This window comes from Choloepus didactylus, chromosome 3 (genome assembly GCF_015220235.1).
Source record: "Choloepus didactylus isolate mChoDid1 chromosome 3, mChoDid1.pri, whole genome shotgun sequence".
NCBI lineage: Eukaryota > Metazoa > Chordata > Mammalia > Pilosa > Megalonychidae > Choloepus > Choloepus didactylus.
Genome location: NC_051309.1, coordinates 46,013,942 through 46,033,207, shown reverse-complemented (window position 1 = coordinate 46,033,207; position 19,266 = coordinate 46,013,942). Strand labels below are relative to the sequence as shown.

The window sequence follows — 19,266 nt, the reverse complement described above, 5'->3', positions numbered from 1 at the left end:
AGTAGTAGCTACAGCAGCAGTGATAACAGCAACAACAATGAAAATAGCTAATATTTATTGAGTTCTTACTTGACTATGTGCCAGGCGCTGTTCTTTCATTTATTTATTTTTTTCAGGCATTGTCCTTTACATATATTAACTCACTGGGTCTTTGCAACCCTCCTTTGGGGTAAGTACTTTCATTGTCTCCATTTTATAGATGATGAAACTGAGGCACAGAGAGTTCTGTTAGTCACTTGGTACCTAGTAGGCACTTAAATATGTTGAATGAATGAATGAACAAATGAACAATCTAATGAACAATGGCTCTTACTGTTGGACAGTGATGTTTGTGATGAGAAATGGAAAATTTCAGAGATGGCACTTTTGCTGTAATTGTATGAGAGGGCCCAAAGCTTTTACACTTAAATAGCTATTTAGCACACACACACACCCTCCGCCCTCTCCCCCCTCCCCCATTGCATTATTCTTTATGCACATGATCATGTGGCAATAACTCTGGACAGAGGAAGAAAGGAAAACTATATGTCAACATATTCAGTGACCCAGTAGTTACTGGTCAGTGGGTACCAGGCAGTTGCAACAGATTATAGTCATTGCTTATCTTTTCAAATAGGGAGATTTAGCCATGATCACAAAGCATCATTTGATTTTGTGACTGAGTGTTGGGTGCAGATTAAGTAAGACAACTTGCTGTAGAATGTCTCAATAAAGGCTTATTTTAGTTTCCTAGGCTGCTCAAAGCAGATACCATGAAATGGATTGGCTTTAAACAGTGGAATTTATTACAGTTTGAGGCTGTGAGAATGTCCAAATCAAGGCATCATCAAGGTGATGCTTTCTTTATGAGGACCAGCTGCTGGCGATCCTTGGCTCGTCTATCATGCAAGGCACACGGTGGCTTCTGCTGGTCTCTCCCTTCTCTTCTGGGTTTTGTTGCTTCCAGCTTCTTGCTTCTGTGGCTGTCATGGCCCAAGTGGGCCTTTGCTGCTGAGAGGCCAAAGACGCCAGGCGTGTTCAGAGGCATGAACTTTTTATTCAGGGCTTACTTACAAGGGGAAAAATGGAAGTTGGTCATGTTGCCCAGAATTCAGGAGCTTCTCTGAATGGATTCAGGAGCTGCTCTGAATGGCGGCCAGTTCAGAGCACAACGTGAAAATAGTCCACCCTTTGGGGGGCTGAATAAGCTGCTTATAGGGGCTCGACATTCCATTGGGTAGGAGAGCATAAGGCAGGGAGCCAGGGACATGCAAGGTAGGGAGGGGGTGATTGTAATCAACAAGGAGGAGGAGAGGATTATAGAGATAACAGTATCTCAGGGAATCTCAGGGAGGAGCTAGTTTCAGGAATGGATTACAGTTAGCATCGGGTATTACAAGAAGAATAGGTCAAACCTCAATTGACCTAGGTCATGCAAGCTGCTGTGTGCAGTTTTCAAGGCCCTTGGTGAATGCCCTGTGCCTGGGGTTCCCACAGTGGCTTTCTCTCTTCTCTCTCTGTGTTCATTCCATTTATAAAGGAGTCCAGTAACAGGATTAAGACCAATCCTGAATGAGGTGGGTCACACCTTAATTGAAATAGCCTCATCGAAAGATCCTACTTACAGTGGGTTTATACCCACAGGAATGGATTAAAGAACATGCTTTTCTCGGTTACATACAGCTTCAAACCACCAGAAGTCTCAAGGAGAAAACTTTTTTTTTTTTTTAATATCGTTTTCTAAATTTCCCTGTTCTTCTGAACAGATGAGGTGTTGACCTTTTTTCTGCGTGATGTCTAGCAGATACTGATTTCACAGGGTTTTAGAACTGAAAGAGAATGTCAGGTTATTAGCCTAGCTTCCTCATTTTACAAGGGAAGAGAGTAACCCCCAGGGATCAAGTAGTTTTTGCAGGATCATGTAATTACTTGGTAGAAGAGCCAGAACTCTCCTCACAGCCACTAAGTGGAGAATGGGTTTAATGACTAACACTGTTAGGGGATGATGGACACTTGCACAGCTTCAGGGTCCTGAATGAAGATTCTGATGCATCAGCATGCTTATGCTTTCCTGACAGTGCAGCTGGTAGCTGATATAGTCTCCAGGATGGCGTTACTTGTACATCCTTATTTAGTAATACTCAGTAATATCTTACTGCAGCACATACAGTAGCTAAAAGTAATATGTGACTGTTAATTTTACTACTCCAAAATTGTCAGTCCTTCAGAGGTCTGGAAATGGCATTTAGTTGTTTTATAACTAAAAGTGCAAACTTTGGCCTGGAATAAAACCCTGGTTTTTTTGGTGTGTTTCTAGGAAATACGAAGTGATTTTATCTTTTGTCAAAATAAACCACAAAACCGTTTTTCTACTGTGGGGGAAGAAAAAAATCAAGTGGGACATTACAGACCAAATACAGAATTTTCAATATAGCTGGGGTTCTGAACTGCTATTTCATTATCTATCTGTTTCATTTGGCATGAAGAAGAAAAAGTCTTCTCATTCATTTCAAGAAAAACTAGGCCAGAATAATTTATCTGGGAGCTGATTTGATTTTGGCTGGCTTTGAGTTGTACAACCTTGGAGAGAACAGTGTTGAATGAAGCTAAGGTGTTTCAGAAGCCACTAGAGAAATGGGCTGTATTAGAGTAAGAGCCTTACTCAAGTCTATTCCTCAAAGTAAGGGGCATGTGAAGGTTCCTGCCTGTGTTTGCTCTTTAGAACTTTGAGATTAAGAAGAGTGATGATACTATTGGTGGATGTCAAATGTCTCACTGAGCACCAAGGACACTGGGGTGAATGCCTGAGTGATTCTCCAGAAGAATCCAAGATGTGGTGAAGGTAACATAGGAGTGTGTATCTGGTGTCGTTATCATCCTGAGTTTATGGTCTGTCCTTGGCGGCTGTGTTGAAATGTCCCCCAGGCACTTGGAAATGAGGGAAATGAGCTTGCCTTCTCATTTCTTTGTAAAATCAATACATGATATGACCAAAGTTACTTGCAAGAGGGGCAGAATGGTTCCTGGATTTACAGGGTTTGACTATAATCCCATTGAAAGATTAAATGTCAATTTGAATTTGGAGGGAGGGATGGTCAGGGAAAGGGTGAGTCATAGAATTAAACAGTGGGAGTACCATTCCCAGCTACATGAAGAGGAGGAGAAGCTTAAGCCAACAGACTTGAAGTATTAATGGCTGCATTGCCAAGGTTATTGAAGATATTGGTCCCATGGGTGCATCTACTCCTTATGTGTGTATCAGGCTGTGCTGGCCTGATGCTGTTAGACTCGTATTTCCCCTAACCATCAGTGGATTCAGTTCTCATCAGTCTTACTATCGCCTGGTCACTTGACTTTCAAGGTTGGCCAACAAGGGGGAGTTGAATTGATTATGGGACGTCAGTTACTTTAGTCCTGTGGTAATTTTATCTCATCGTAAGTTAACTGATGGCTGTCTTGAATTTATGTCTTATGAGTTTGGTTAATCTCTACCTCTGAGAGAAAGATCTTCTATTGGTATTGTTAAAATATGTTTTTGCTCATTTCTTAATTCATTCATCAGACATTGAGTGTTTATTATGAACCAGAGTTATACTATTTAGGTGGCTTACAACATAAAGGGAAAGAGGTGAAATGGCAATTACAATAAAAATTAAGAACTACCATTCTGAAACAATACCCTAGCCTCCCATTTCTGTGAGGCTCAGCATGTGAACTTATCCTTATGCACCAATGTTAAATATAATAGGATACACTTTGTGCCAGTTTGAATGTATTGTGTCCCCCAAATGCCATTATCTTTGTAGTTTTGTGGGGCAGAAGTTTTTGGTGCTGGTTGGATTTGCTTGGAATGTGCCCCACCCAGCTGTGGGAGAAGATTCTGATGAGATGTTCCCATGGAGGTGTGGCCCCGCCCATTCAGGGTGGGCCTTGATCGGTGGAGCTGACTCGGGGGGAGGAAACGGAGTGCAGCTGGGAGTGATGTTTTGAAGAGGAGCAAGCTTGCTAGCGAGGAACCTCCTGGGAGAAAGCCGTTTTGAGGCCGGAGCTTTGGAGCAGACGCCAGCTGCCTTCCTAGCTAGCAGAGGTTTTTCCGGATGCCATTGGCTATCCTCCGGTGAAGGTACCCGATTGCTGAGGTGTTACCTTGGACGTTTTGTGGCCTTAAGACTGTAACTGTGTAGCAAAATAAACCCCCGTTTTATAAAAGCCTATCCATCTCTGGTGTTTTGCATTCTGCAGCATTAGCAAACTAAGACAGATTTTGGTACCAGAGGAGTGGGGTGCTTTTGCTGCTGAGTTTGTAAATACCAAACATGTTGGAACGGCTTTTCAAATGGATAGGGGGAGGATTCTGGAAGAATTGTGAGGAGCTTGATAGAAAAGGCCAAAACTGCTTTAAAGAGACTGTTTATGGAAATATGGACTCTAAAGATACTTCTGATGTGGACTTGAGCAGAAATGATGAATGTGTTGTTGCAAACTGGAAGAAAGGTGATCCTTCTTTTAAAGTGGCAGAGAATGGCAAAATTGAGTCCTGGTGTCAGATGGAAGGAAGAATTTGAAAACAACAACCTGGAATACTTAGCTGAGGAGATCTCCAGACTACGTGTGGAGGATGTAACCTGGCTTCTCCTTCCAGCTTATAGTAAAATGCGAGCGGAGAGAGATAAACTTAGAACTGAACTCTTGGGTTCAAAGAAACCAGAAGCTTATGGCTTGGAAAATTATGAGCTTCCAGGGAGTGGAATCCCAGAAGCTATAGCCCAATGTGAGGATGTAACCAAACATGGAACCCAGCCACCATTTCAGTACAAGCCAAGATTGGAAAAGGAGTTAAGCAGAAAGGATTTGTGGAAACTCCTGTTGTCTAATGGCTTTGACCCCTGTGTGCTTCATGCAAAGCCAACAGAATTTTTGCGAGATCTTTATAGACAGAGCCATTGCCGGTCTGGACTGGAGGAGACAGACAAGGAAAAAATTAAAGAAAAAATCTCTTCAAAGACAGAGCCATGGAGGTGAGGTCTGGAGTCAGGAGGTCTCGGGCTGGGAGAGCAGAGCAGCCCACATGCATGGAAAGGGTGAATTTGCCCTGGAGGTTGAGGGCGGGCTTTCCGCCTCGATGCTCTGGAAGAGTTTTGCCATCTGAGGTCCCAAAGAGGGCGGAGCACATTCCCAGGGAATTGCGGAGAGCCTGGCTGCCACCATACTGTTCTGAAGGGGTTGAGCGTGTGCCCCGGAGATGGAAGGGAATCCTGGAGCTGCCCCGATGTTTGAGGAGGGTGGGGCCAAGAAGGTGGTCTCCCCAATGTGTGGATATGTTGGAGCACTCACCCAAGCATTTGGAGAGGAAACAGCTGCCAAAAAGGCCCTTGGGAAGGGTTAGGCTCCCGCTCTCTCAAACCCCAAGGATGCAACATTGTTCTGTAAATGACTCTCGGACTTTGAAATCTAATGGAGTTTGTCCTGCAGGTTTTAGGAACTGTTTTGGTCCTGTTAACACTGTTTTCCTTACTGTTTCTCCTTATGGCAATGGAAATGTTTATCCTGTGAATGTCTTTCCTTTGTATATTGGGAGCACATAACTTGTTCTAAGTTCACAGATCCACAGCTAAAGAAAGATTGTGCCTTGGGACTGACCACGCCTAAATTGATTTTGATGGGATTTTGTGCTTAATTTTTGTTACTGAAATGATTTAAGTTTTTGTGATATTGTGATGGAATGAATGCATTTTGTATTTGGAAAGATAGTGTCATTTTGGGGTCCAGGGGGTGGAATGTGCTGGTTTGAATGTATTGTGTCCCCCAAATGCCATTATCTTTGTAGTTTTGTGGGGCAGAAGTTTTTGGTGCTGGTTGGATTTGCTTGGAATGTGCCCCACCCAGCTGTGGGAGATGATTCTGATGAGATGTTCCCATGGAGGCGTGGCCCCGCCCATTCAGGGTGGGCCTTGATCGGTGGAGCTATATAGATGAGCTGACTTGGGGGGAGGAAACGGAGTGCAGCTGGGAGTGATGTTTTGAAGAGGAGCAAGCTTGCTAGAGAGGAGCGTCCTGGGAGAAAGCTGTTTTGAGGCTGGAGCTTTGGAGCGGATGCCAGCTGCCTTCCTAGCTAGCAGAGGTTTTTCCAGATGCCGTTGGCTATCCTCCGGTGAAGGTACCCGATTGCTGAGGTGTTACCTTGGACGTTTTGTGGCCTTAAGACTGTAACTGTGTAGCGAAATAAACCCCCGTTTTATAAAAGCCTATCCATCTCTGGTGTTTTGCATTCTGCAGCATTAGCAAACTAGGACACACTTATTATGTAATTAATAAATTTTTGACTTTTTTTGAGCATTTTGCATATACTTTTTCATTTAATACCAACTATACCAAGAGGTGCATACAATATATTTCTACTTTATAGGCTAGGAAACTGAAACTTAATAATGGTACATAACTTGTCTAAGATCACATTTTATTCCTGGTTTTTGCCATTTACCAAATAATATCCATTTGACTCTACTTGATGTGGGGTTTGAACTCATTCCATGGTGATGTTTTAGTTTCCTGTGACTGCTGTAACAAATTACCACAAACTTGGTGCCTTAAAACAAATTCATTCTCTCACAGTTCCGGAGGCCAAAGTCTGAGATCAGTGCCCCTGGGCCAAAGTCAGGATGTCGTCAGGGTTGTGTTCCATCCAGGAGGTCTAGGAGAGAATCCATTGCTGTCTCTCCTAGTTTCCGGTGGCTCTGGCCTTCCTTGACTGTGGCTGCTTCACTCCAGTCTCTGCCTCCATCTTCCCTTGGCCTTCTCCTGTTGTCTAATCTCCCTCCACCTCTGTCTTTTAATGGCACTTGTGATTGCATTTAGGACCCACCTGGGCAATCCAGGATACTCTCTCCATCTCAGAATCCTTAGCTAAATCACACCTGCAAAGATAACATTCACTGGGTCCAGAGATTAGGACCTGATATTTTGGGGGGCCATTATTCAGATTGTTACTGTGGGCTTCAGAGGTCACTCTGGACTGCCTTGGTATTGACCCAATGAGGATGGTTACCGAGGAGATCGCAGAATCAGTGTGCCAAATCCCTTGGGGTCCATTTCCATTAAAGGTGAGAGTATTACATGCCCACTAGGTGCAACATTGTGCCAGGAAAAGCTCTAAGGGATCCCAGAGAGCATGCTTAAGATGTATTTCTTTCTTTCAAAATACTTCACATTTAGGATGACCCAATGACAAAGGAGGCTTCTAAAGGCCTGAACTTCCAGGAAGACTCAGTGAGAACTGCCGCTAGCTCCCTCCCTGCCCCTCAGTCTGTGAGGGGATGACACAAAAGCAGACTCGGTTCTTAGGACACCCTAGGAGCATTAAGGTGGATTCAGAGCTACTAGTAAATTTTAATGACCTATGTGAAGAAGCCCTCTAAATTATTCAACGAACCTCTAAGAGACACGGCTTCCCTCCTCAAAACAAAGGTTCCGTAGAAAGAACTGCATATGGCAAGGAATGGCAGCTGAACCACCTTAGTTTTACCTTCTTTGGGGTTTGGGGTGGGGTGGTGAGGGGATTCTCCCTTTGACTGCCTTTGCCACCACTATATAGCAATATCTCAGTGAAGGCATTGCCCGAGTGGGAGCACAGAGCTCTTCACATGGTCATCAAAGCTAACGAGGGTGGTGATTGCAATAAATGTTATAAATTCTGAAAAGGAAGCTATAGAGAAAAAAACAGAAGCATAAAATAGAGTTGTCTGGTGCATAATGAGTGACTTTCAAATTGAATATAGGGAATGTGTTTTCACCTTTAACCCAGAAGCGGAATGAGATCCAGATTGTTCTCATCTCCATCAAAGTGTTGTCTTATTAATTCAAATAGAAGAGCCTTATTTTTCTTCATCCTGGAAGGAGTCTGGGTTGTTGTTACCCCTATGTCCAGACCTAACCTGCCCATTCCTACAATGTGCAATACGAGTTCCTTGAAGATTCAAATTATAATTATTGTGAACACCCACCTTGCAAATTAGTAAGAGTGCTGGCCTTTTTCCCAGGTGCCCTCACCTGAATAGTCCTGAGGCCCTGAGGTTATCAAGCTTGCTTACTGCTAGCTGGGGCCACCTGTTACAAATAAATAGGAAATCAAGATGCATACAACAAGGAGGTGCCCGCAGCCTCTGGCCTTCTGGACGTCCCATGAGTGGGCCTCAGTTACATATGGGATCACCGTGTCACCTCTGGTGAGGGTGCCTGTGCAGCCGAGCGCACTGAAGCTCTGACAACCCTCTGGAGACAGGGCAGGGTGGCCGTCAGCTCCCATTGGCCGAGTACCTCACTCCCTGCTTCTGCTGTAGATCTCTTCCTTGCTCTTCCTTGGTGTCATACTTCATTAGGGCATACCGGAGCTGAACTAGCTGAGCCGGAAGATTTTCATTCCACAAATTCAGGTTCATGTACATTGTCTTCCTGAGACTTTTCCATACTGCGCAGGTGCCTGGGTGAAGAGCAGTATTCTGTGCCTAGAACCATCAACCCACTTTAATGGCCCTACCTTTGAGAGCAAGAGAGGACAGGTCACCACTGTCCCTCTCATTTTGGTGAGTTTTTTCCTTAGGGTCTCTTATTATCTGACCTTGATTGGGATACTACAAGTCCATTAGGGTTGCTTTATAATTACTCTGATTCCCATTTAAGGGAAGGGGTTGATTCCTTTTGTCCCAGGAGGGTCCTTTGCCCCATAGAGATTCCTGAACACAAATTAATAAGTGAGGGAGAGATATGATGTCCATCTCGACCAGGCAGCATTTGAGACCCCAATGTAAGTGTAATGGTGGGGTGAGAAGTGACACCTAACTCCTCAGCTAAGAACATCTGAGGGCCAGACCCTCACCAGGCAAAAAAAAAGCCCAGTCACACAAAGCAGGTGCAACCTGAAGACATCAGTCAGCTCAGAGCAGAGTGATGAGCAGAGAGCTGGTTTAAATGAAGCTGTCTGTCCATTCCAGGTGCTGAAACAGTCCCCTGTGGTTCTCGTCTGGACTGTGGTTAAGGACAGTCTAATAAAGGATTTTTTTTAAGAGTTTTTAAAATTGCTGTGCCTCTATTTGACAATTGATATGTATAATTTTGATTATATAAAATGGGGAAAAGCTTCTGTTGTATCTCAAACATGATAGAGTAAAAGATAATTGTTCTAGTTTGCTAATGCTGCGGGAATGCAAAACACCAGAGATGGATTGGCTTTTATAAAAGGGGGTTTATTTGGTTACACAGTTACAGTCTTAAGGCCATAAAGTGTCCAAGGTAACACATCAGCAATTGGGTACCTTCACTGGAGGATGGCCAGTGGTGTCTGGGAAACCTCTGTTAGCTGGGAAGGCACATGGCTGGCATCTGCTCCAAAGTTGTGGTTTCAAAATGGGCTTTCTCCCAGGACATTTCTCTCTAGGCTGCAGTTCCTCAAGAATGTCACTCTTAGGTGCACTTGGGGTATTTGCCCTCTCTCAGCTTCTCTGGAGCAAAAGTCTGCTTTCAACGGCTGTCTCTCATCTGCAGCTTCTGTGCTTTCTTCAAGTGTCCCTCTTGGCTGTAGCTCCTCTGCAAAACATCACTCACAGCAGCACTGAGTTCCTTCTGATATGTCAGCTCATTTATATGGATCCAGTAATCAACTTAGACCCACCCCGAATGGGCAGAGCAACACCTCCATGGAAATTAGCCAATCAGAGTCATCACCCACAGCTGGGTGGGGCGTATTCCAAAGAAACGCTCAAAGAATTACAGTCTAATCAACACTGATACCTCTGCCCACACATGATTACATCAAAGATAATGGCATTTGGGGGACACAATATATTCAAACTGGCACTATAATTAATGTGTATGGGACCTTGGGCAAAGCTGGTATAATGGGTATGGCCATACCTAATTTGGGCCCATGGCCTCTGTTACAAGGAGTATAAAATGTGACACTCATCCTGCACCTGTTCTTGGAAGGCGTTCAGGGGCTCGCTGCCAGCTGCAGGATGAGATCCAGACTTCTTCACCAGCATGAGTCCTGTGTTCTGGCCCTGTGTATTTTTTCAGCGTCATGTCTCACCCATCCTTACCTTGCCCTCTGTACTTCAGTAATGCCAACTTGTTCATAGCTCCCTTCACATGTTCTCACACCCCACAATTTCCCCAGACCCATATCCCCCTACACCCCTGGTGCCTTTGTTCACGCTCCTCTCTTTTGTAAAAAGATTAAATGATTTTCTGGTTTCATATTATAACAGAACCCCCAAAGGCATGCTTTTCTGGTAGAATTTGTCACAGCACTTGGCTGTCCTTCCCTGTGTCCTTATCAGTGGGTGGAGAACCTTTTGCTTGTTGCCCTCAAAAAAAAAAAAAAAGTAACCACTCCTTTGTCACTTGGTCCTATTTATTTGTCAAACATTTATTAAGTGCCTGTTCTCTGTTAATACTGGTGTTAGGAAGATGAGTAACACACCATCTGTTGTCTCAGGGAGTTCCCATTCAGGTAAGCGGAGGCAGACTCATAAAAAAACAGCAGTAGAACCTTCTCGTAAGTGCTTTCCTAGGGAGGGGATGGGCACAGAAGGCTGGGAGCACAGAGAAGGTTCGCTGACTTTGACACATTTTGGTGGGTCTTAGGGGAAGACTTGGCATTGGGTTGGCAGAAAAGAGAAAAAAATGGGTGAGTGCTATTGCTGTCCCTTTCTAGTAAAGGAGTGAGGGACTGATTTAATCTAATCTCATTTAATTCTCACTAGAAAGTAAAATAAACTGTTTAAAAATTTTCCTGTTCATTCTCGGTATTTCTAGAACTCCATATATTTTAAAAAGCATTGATGACATTGCAACAAAGTCGTACCTGATTGAAATAGCCTGAACCTGTTGCATTGTTAAGGTGATTGTGAGATGATTTGTAATCTCAGAATCTTAAGAAATGTAAAAATTTATGAACATAAGTTCTAATTGGAGGAAAAAGATTAGTTGATCATGGTAAGTTAGATAATTGTGGCAGTTGCCTTCATGAATCTTAATATTTATTTTTGCTTCTTTCTTCATCCAAAAAGAATTAAAAAAAAAAAACCAAACACAAAAAATATTAAAAGTTTGTGTTAAAATTTTTGAATATACTTTTTATTTCCTTTATCTCAGTCTTGTCTAAAACTATAAACCAGTTTAAAATTCTTTGTTGCTTTTGGACATCTTTTATGTAATCGGAGGAACTAAGTTGAGCATCTATGGGGGTAAAAAATGAAGATTGGTGTTGTTGTTTTTGAAAATGAATCAACTTTTTACATAACTATTAAATGCTATCTTTTAATCTAGTAGAAATATTAGGTGTGGACATTTTCCTTTTTATTATTAAAAAACAAGCATGTAACTTTCAACATATTTTAGATTCTCAAATAGTTATGAAATGTTTTTGCTCCCAATAATAAAATGAAATATTTCTTATCAAATAAGAAAATTATCCCTTTTTAAGGTTATGAGAAGACTGATGATGTTTCAGAGAAGACTTCACTAGCTGATCAGGAGGAAGTAAGGACTATATTCATCAACCAGCCCCAGCTGACAAAATTCTGCAATAACCACGTCAGGTAGGCTCTACCAAAGGATGCTGTGGGGCCAGCCCTCACAGCAGGACCCCATAGGACGTGCCCTCTCTCCCCAGGCCACCTCCCCTGGCGCCGGCCCAGAAGAAAATGCTTGCAAAGGGCTTTCAGTTATTCCAGCTAATATGTTAAGAGCTCACTGGTGGCTCAGTGAATAGACTCTTTCTCCAGTCTTCTAGCCAATAAATGAGCTGTTAATAAGAACTTGGAAGCAGGAAGAAGCTGAAAAAGCACACACTCATACTCTACCGATTCTATATATAGTGTCTGAATAATGAAAGCTGCTCATGGGTAAATAACTTTGTGTTAAACTTGTTAATGGAACAGCATATTATTGGTTTTGGTTAATGTTAGGTCTTTTCACTGGGAAGAGAAGAGATCAAAACTCAATTGGAGAAAGTTTTATTGTAGCCATGCACAAGCAGACTGAAGCCTAAAATTGGTGACAGCCTGGAACAAAGTAGGAGTACAGTTTTATAGCTTTTTGGGAGGGGGATTGGGGGAATAATTGTTGGTGGGTAAGATAGAGGAGTGAGGAGTGGATGTCAGGGGATTGGTTTGCTCAGGGTAAGATAAGGAGTTGACATCAGGGAGGTTATTACATTAAGGAAAATTTTTGTTTATGTTCTTGCTCAGACTGCTGCCTTAGCTAAGAGTGGGTTTTATGTAAACAGTCATGTCTGTTGTGGGAGAGCTTCTAAGGGTGTGTTGTGTATGTGTTGAGAGTGAGGAGTTTTGCCTAACAGTTAACAGGGGGTTTAACATTAGGAGAAGTCGTTGCAGCTCCACTGAGAACTCCTTTAGGTTCAATAGTCTTTAAATATTGACTTTTGATAGTTGGGACATTTACTGTAGTGTTGAGGGTTGGAGGACTGTGAGAATTACTTCAGTGTCATGTTTTCTTTTGAGTAATAATATAAACAGTGTCAGCATAAGCTCTGGTCACTCAATACTGCCTTGTGGCCTCTGGGACTAAGTGACCGTTCCCGGCACCAATAGAGCGTTTCTCCAGTGACAGAATTCCTGGATTTGAGAAATGACGATTTAACATTGACGTTTACTTCAGATTCTGTAGTAACGCTTTTCAGTTTAGGGAGTGTCCCGTGTGTCTTCTTTAATCTCCTTTCAAGATTAACATTACTGGTGTAACGGAAAGCTCTCTCCCTTTGATAAACGAGAGGAAGATCTGGGTGTGTCTAAGACCTGAGCAGTGAAACTCGCTGACGGTCGGTGGGCATGTCTGGTGTGTTTAGTGTGGAGTCCTGGCCAAGTTCCTTGAGGGGCCATGAAGAAAATTCAGGCAGAACCCCAGAAAATGCCCCATTTCCTTGAAGTTATCCAAGGGAGGTATTTCTGTTTACAATCTTCTGGTCCTGCTCAAATTACTGATGTTATTTTGCAAGTTTTTATTTTTATTAACGTATCATACACACCATATTAACTAAAGGTGCTCTTCTTTGTAGGCTACTCCCAATAAAGTTAAGCGAGTTTGCCCAAAGAGGCCAAAAGATAATACGCAGCAAATAAAACCTGTGGTATTTGGTCTTTACTATTTAGCCAGTTCCTTTCACTTTTTTTCTTTTACGTTCATGACCCTTTGGAATATTCTCCCAATTTGAAACAGCAGGCACATGTTGATGATCTAATTTTTTATAAGTGACAGCAGAACTTTGTAAATTTAGGTGCTGATTGCAGAGTAATCTGGTTTTATACTACTTTTCATTTTTATTTTCCAGCACTGCAAAATACAACATAATCACATTCCTTCCAAGATTTCTCTACTCTCAGTTCAGAAGAGCTGCTAATTCATTTTTTCTCTTTATTGCACTGCTTCAGGTAAAGTCACATTGTAAATTTGAATTCAAAGTCAAATGCTCAGGTATTAATAAATGTTTTTGTTAAGCCCCTGACTAATCCTCTGAAGCTTATCTAACACAGAGAGATAAGCTGATTTTGGCAGACATTTCTGGCTCTGCTGCAAGCAGTGTCAGAATCCCACTACCTTGTCGAGCCTATTTGATTTATTTTCATCAGCTTAGTTTAAACATTCTGTAAATTTGATAATAGCTAGGACTGGTTATATTGTGTCATGAAGGGGCTGGGACTTTTACTTAAAATATTGACTTATTTTGATAACTACAAAGTGTCAATTCTGAGCCTTAGAATATAAGGTCTTATTACCACTTTAATTCTTGTTTCTCCTTGTATTTGAGTTCACTGTCTTCAGAAAAAGAATGCTATATTTTGTTTAAAAGTAGCATACGTTCATTGTAAAAAAGAATTAGAACATACAACAAAGCATAAAGAAAAAAATTAAAAACTCTTAATCCTACCACCCAGAAACCACTACTGTTAAAATCTGAGTGTATATACTTCTAATTTTTAAAATTTTCTCCCAAGGAGTTTATTTGATTCAGTTTACAAAAATGGGGTCATATAATTCATACTGTTTTGTAATCTGCTTTGCTCGTGTAATAATGGGTGTAAACAATTTGCCTAGCCCAGTGTCAGTCTGCCAAGATAGTAAAATCAGTGAGGCGTATATTAGACAGTACTATGACTTTGTTGTTTTAAAATCTATTATAAACTATTTTTCACTGGATTTCTTTTTCTTTTGTTTTTTTTCCCTTGAAATAGCAAATACCTGATGTATCACCTACAGGTCGTTACACAACACTGGTTCCTCTCTTATTTATTTTAGCTGTGGCAGCTGTCAAAGAGATTATAGAAGATATTGTAAGTATTTAATTTTTTCATAAACAAATGTGACTTTTTGTTATTTTTAATACGTATTTTCAAATATATTAGTTTCTTCTTAAGTTATTTAATTGTTGACACAGGCTGTTTAAAATGCCCATTTGACTTAAAAGTACATAGAATCCGTCCCCAGCATTAATCCCTGTTGATTTCTGTGAGATTAATTTTGTTAATGTGTTCTCTTATTTTTGAAGTTTAGTAATGAAAGAATGTAATTTGAATTCTTTCCATGGTATTGTAAAGAGCCGCCAATGATAATATTTGTTGAGCTTCTGGGGGTCTCGTGCTTGCTCTATAGACTCTAATTTGTTAAATCAGATTAACAATCCTCTAAGATAGTATTGATATTATCCCCATTTTACAGATGAGGGGGAAGAGGCACAGAGGGGTAAGGTAACTTGTTCAAGGTCACACAGCTAATAACTGGGGCTGTTGGGATTCAAACCTGGCATTTTAGCTCTAGAGCCCTACCTCGATCTAAAATTACTACTCTAAACTGCCTCCCCTATCTGTTTTCCTTTTTCTTCTTGAAGGTATAAACTCTCTAACTGTGGTTTCTTGTACACCTGACTTTGAAAATATATGGTAAATAAAATGGCATCCAGGAAGATTTTTTTTTTAAATAGTATCCCTAATGGCAAGATGTAGTCACAGGATATAATTAGAAAGCAGCTAATCGGGCAGCCCCGGAAGAATGTAATGATAGTATTGTGTGAGTTAGTTTTCCAGTGAAGTTAGGGAGTTAAGAAATTTAAAAAAAACATTGTCTAAAAGAATGATTTAGGAAGTTTATATCAAAGTCTAAAGTATTAGAAATTTTGAAATACTACTTCCTAGAAAAGGAAACAAAAAATTGTAGTTTAGGTAGTTGAATAATCAAGAACTATCTGTATTGGTAATTGTAATGCGTATGTATATATTCATTTATTCATTCAACAAATAAATCACTATTAAGTGCCAGGGTTCTTTAGGATATGTAATTAGGTTGGGTTAAGCTTTTGCTGCAGTAATAATCCTGTCCCAAATGTCTGTGGCTTAACATATAAGTTTATTTTTCCACTCACTCAAGGACACTGCAGATTTTCCTGGGGAGAGAGGTAGGTTGGGAGATGCCTGTCTTCCATGAAGTTCCTCGGGGATCCAGCCTGACTTAAGGCTCTGTTGTGTGAAACACTGGTGATCTTGGCAATAGTGGAAAGAGAGAATCAAGATCTCCCTTCGATGCTCTGGCATATAAAGGATCCATGCATGTGCTGAAGGCTCAATATTAAAACTAGTGACATGGCAAGGGGGGAGTGAGGGGTGTCCACAGAAGTAAAGGAGAACTGAGTATGGATGAGGATTAGTAAAATCTACCAGACTTATATCAGTGAATAAAACCGAGCTTACATTCTAGGAGACATTCCTTCATATTCTATTAAATAAGGTTATTGTTATTTTTTTTTAATTTAGAATAAAACATAAGAATTGCCCCCAGGTGAAACACTCAGGCTTAACCACCCTAGTGCATTTTAACTGTTGATGCTTTGGACAACTTAACATAATATCCAGTTTTTACATATAAGTAACAAATGATTTATATTCTTACTTGAAAATACTCTAAAATTGATAGAGAATGCTTAGTTTTGTTATGTTTTCTTTTAAAAGCTGTGTCATAGTAAATATTAATTCTTATGCTAAGGATCAAGGTTGTTGAATTGAAAAACATTCACCACTAAAATTATGTCTACTTTGCTATACGCTGGTTAACTTAAACACTGGTAGACTTTATTCATTATAAAGCATTTATTCAGTGTCTACAGGGTGCAAGGACCAAATACTGGGGATATGCTAGGAAGTAAAATAGCCATGATGGGGCTTGCAGTCCAGAAGAAGGGACAGACATTAATCTAGTAACTGCATGGGCCTATTATGAGAGTTAAATGATGCAGATGAAGTCCTATGAACGATGCATGGCTTTTAGTAAGTGATGAATGAATATCAACTATGTTGTCATCATCCTAGTATCAAACTGGAAGAATTTTAAATGGATGGATGGTATGATCAGGTTTACATTTTTAAAACATAACTTTGGCTAAAATATGGAAAATGGGTTGAAAGGGAAGCAGTATTTGGGTAGACAAATTAGAATAATAGTCTAGTAGTTGTGAAAAATGAGTGTATCTTAGACTAAGTAGAATGGTGGAGATGGAGCAAAGTAGAAAGATGAACTCTCTCTATATATAGGAATAAAATTGACAAAACTTGTCACCATCCCACATGTTGAATGTCTTACTTATTTTGTTCATATTCGGTCTCCACCTACTAGAATGTAAGCTCCTTGAGAACAAGGGGTTTTGTCTCTTTTGTTCATTGTTGAATCCTCAGCACTAGGAAGAGTGCCTGGCACTAAGTATTGAATACTAATATATCATTGAATACTAATATCTAAGTATTCAATAAATATCTTGTTTATCGAGTGAAGGAATGGATTGGGTAGGAGTGAGAGGGAGAAGAAGGTACAAAGATGACTCTCAAGTTCCTGTTTTGTGCAAGTGGTTGGTCTATGGCTCCATGTCAGACAAGGAAAAAGTGTTGGGAGTTTAAGGTCATAGGTTGCTTTTTGGACATAATTTGACGTATCTTGAGGAAGATGCCAGAGGATTATGTCAAGGAGCTGTCTGGAGCACAGAAGAGAGTCATGGCAGATATATATATTTAGGTTTCATTTATAATTGAAGTTGCAGGTCTGATTGAGAGAAGGGACCCGAGTTGCAGGTAGGAAGCCTGGGAGTGATACGGTAAGTAATGCCAAGAAAGGGAAGGATTTCCAGAAAGGGGGAGCAATGAACATTTAGCACACTTAAATATCCTTTTTAAAAGCTCACGGCATTATTTCTACAATGCAGTTTATTGCTGTAGTATCAATCAAATAGTGATAGTATGGTATAATTTACTAGCTCTCAGTGTTACTGGATGAATTCTGGTAACAGACCAAGTGGTGGTGGGAAGAGGTAGTGTTTGAGCTCAGAAAATAGCTATATTTTTCCTAAACCATTAATTTTAGAAGGAAAAATTACCTCCTTTAGGATACAGAGATGAGTTGCTTTCTTTTTTGTAGTCATAAGATAAAAATCTGCCTATTTAGATGGATCCTTACATTTACATTCAATATAGTTGTTTCTTGACAAGTAACCTAATTTATTCTGTGGCAGGAAGGTTGAGGAAAGTGATGCTCATGTGCAAGAATTCTCTGTAAATGAAAAGTGATGTTTAGAATCTCCTTAGGTTTCACTAAGATTAGGTTTCCTGTTTGAAGTGGACTGTTTAGTTAATTAGCTTTTATTTATCTCCCTCAGTTGAAATCTAACCATTGTTTGTAATAGATGTGCATTATTTTTGAAATATTTGTATCTTATCCAAATATCTAAGTTTATTTTGGACCATTATTTTGGACCAAAATTTGTTTTTGGTTACTTCATCATTTTCTTAATGTTTTTATTAATAAAGAGTAAGGATTTTACAGTTTTATCAATGATAAAATATTCTGATTAAGAAAATTTAACGGAGTTGAAAAACTTCGTGTAAGAAGATTAGCTGGTGAGAATATGTGCTGACTTTTGGAAGCAATAAACTGCCTATCAAAAATCTATATTATTACATTTTTACTAGTGACTATTTTACTCTGAGAAACTGTTCTGTTGTTTTCTGTGTATGGATGTGACAAGAATCATTGTCAACAATTCTTCCACAGAGGCATTTTGAATGCCTTATTTGCATTTTGTGCAGTTCAGAAGCTGATTGTTTGGATGGGCTGAATTCACACTGCCAGCAATTATGCCTCTTCTGAATATTGCTGTGTCTTGGAGAAGAGCAAATCCACAGCTCTAGACTTTTCTCGGGGAGACTTTTCCCAGTTGTGCACTGTGATTCTAATGCCATATGATTCTAACACCCTATCTCTTCTCAGATGGAAAATTTAGGAACTTGTTTGTACTTCATATTTTCCTATCCACCTTAGAGGCAAGTATGTGCAGCTGAATTTGACCTTGGGCTTTCTGTGATAGAATCTTTGAGCACAGAGCCAGTTATTGCACAGCACTTTTCTGCATTGTTAACAGAGTAGGATGTGTTACATATACACAATGCTGTAAGTTTAGATGGAAGCCATGGAAAACTTCTTGTTGAACCTTTGAGAAGGTAGCTTGCCCTGGCCACTCGAATTCTCACCTTTCCTTTGACCTTCCATATCTTTTTCATACTCCTTGTTATAAAATCTGGGTTTATTTGACTCCTCAAACTCACGCACCTAGACTTAGACTCACTCATCTATTTACCAAGTAATTTTTTTAGGTGCTTTTGGGAGGAGGGAGAAAGTAGGCTCATATGATTCCATGTCTTATTGATTGGGGTGGGGATGATACTGGGGAGCAGCTGACAGAAGAGGCTGTATGCAAATAGCAGACGTATATGGTTTTAGTCATTGAGAGACATCGGCGCATCATTAAATTGTAGAGGATCTACTCAGCTTAATTAGATAGTGAATTTTATAAGAAGCTGAAAATATTTCAATACCGTTGTTAAATGATAGTTATTATAGATTGTTCTCTTGGTTAATTTTTCTTAGGTGAGTTATTTAAGCAAAAGTCTAAATCAGCCGTTCAACTGAAACTTTTCTAGTGCATTAAAATTTTAATCTTACCTATAGACTAATTTAAGATCCTTCTGAGAACTCAAGCCTGTGTTCCCAGTAGGAAAGTACTGTATAAAAGTGCTGTGGATTGTGTTTTCAATTTTTAAATTCCTGAGTATCCTCTGATTCTTCCCATTATCACACACCCATGTTGATGCTTACTTATAAAACTAATATGCACATGAAAGGAGAAAAGCATTGAGAAACATAAAAGAAATCTCTTTTTTGGTGAGGGTGCTATTTTGTTTT

The 19,266-nt window shown here is 40.3% G+C and overlaps 1 protein-coding gene across 4 annotated transcripts in view; it reads left to right on the top strand.

Annotated features, from left to right (window-relative positions):
* The window catches only part of ATP8A1 (ATPase phospholipid transporting 8A1), a 254,190-nt gene that overhangs the window by 28,813 nt on the left and 206,111 nt on the right, over positions 1 to 19,266 (top strand). For 3 of the 4 annotated variants that reach the window (XM_037829701.1, XM_037829703.1, XM_037829702.1), the window contains exons 2-4: positions 11,459 to 11,573; positions 13,325 to 13,424; positions 14,226 to 14,324. In XM_037829701.1, coding sequence (XP_037685629.1) covers positions 11,459 to 11,573; positions 13,325 to 13,424; positions 14,226 to 14,324 — 314 coding nt within the window. Of the gene's footprint in view, positions 1 to 11,458; positions 11,574 to 13,324; positions 13,425 to 14,225; positions 14,325 to 19,266 lie in introns of those variants that run through there. The other variant, XM_037829705.1, reaches the window with a different exon arrangement.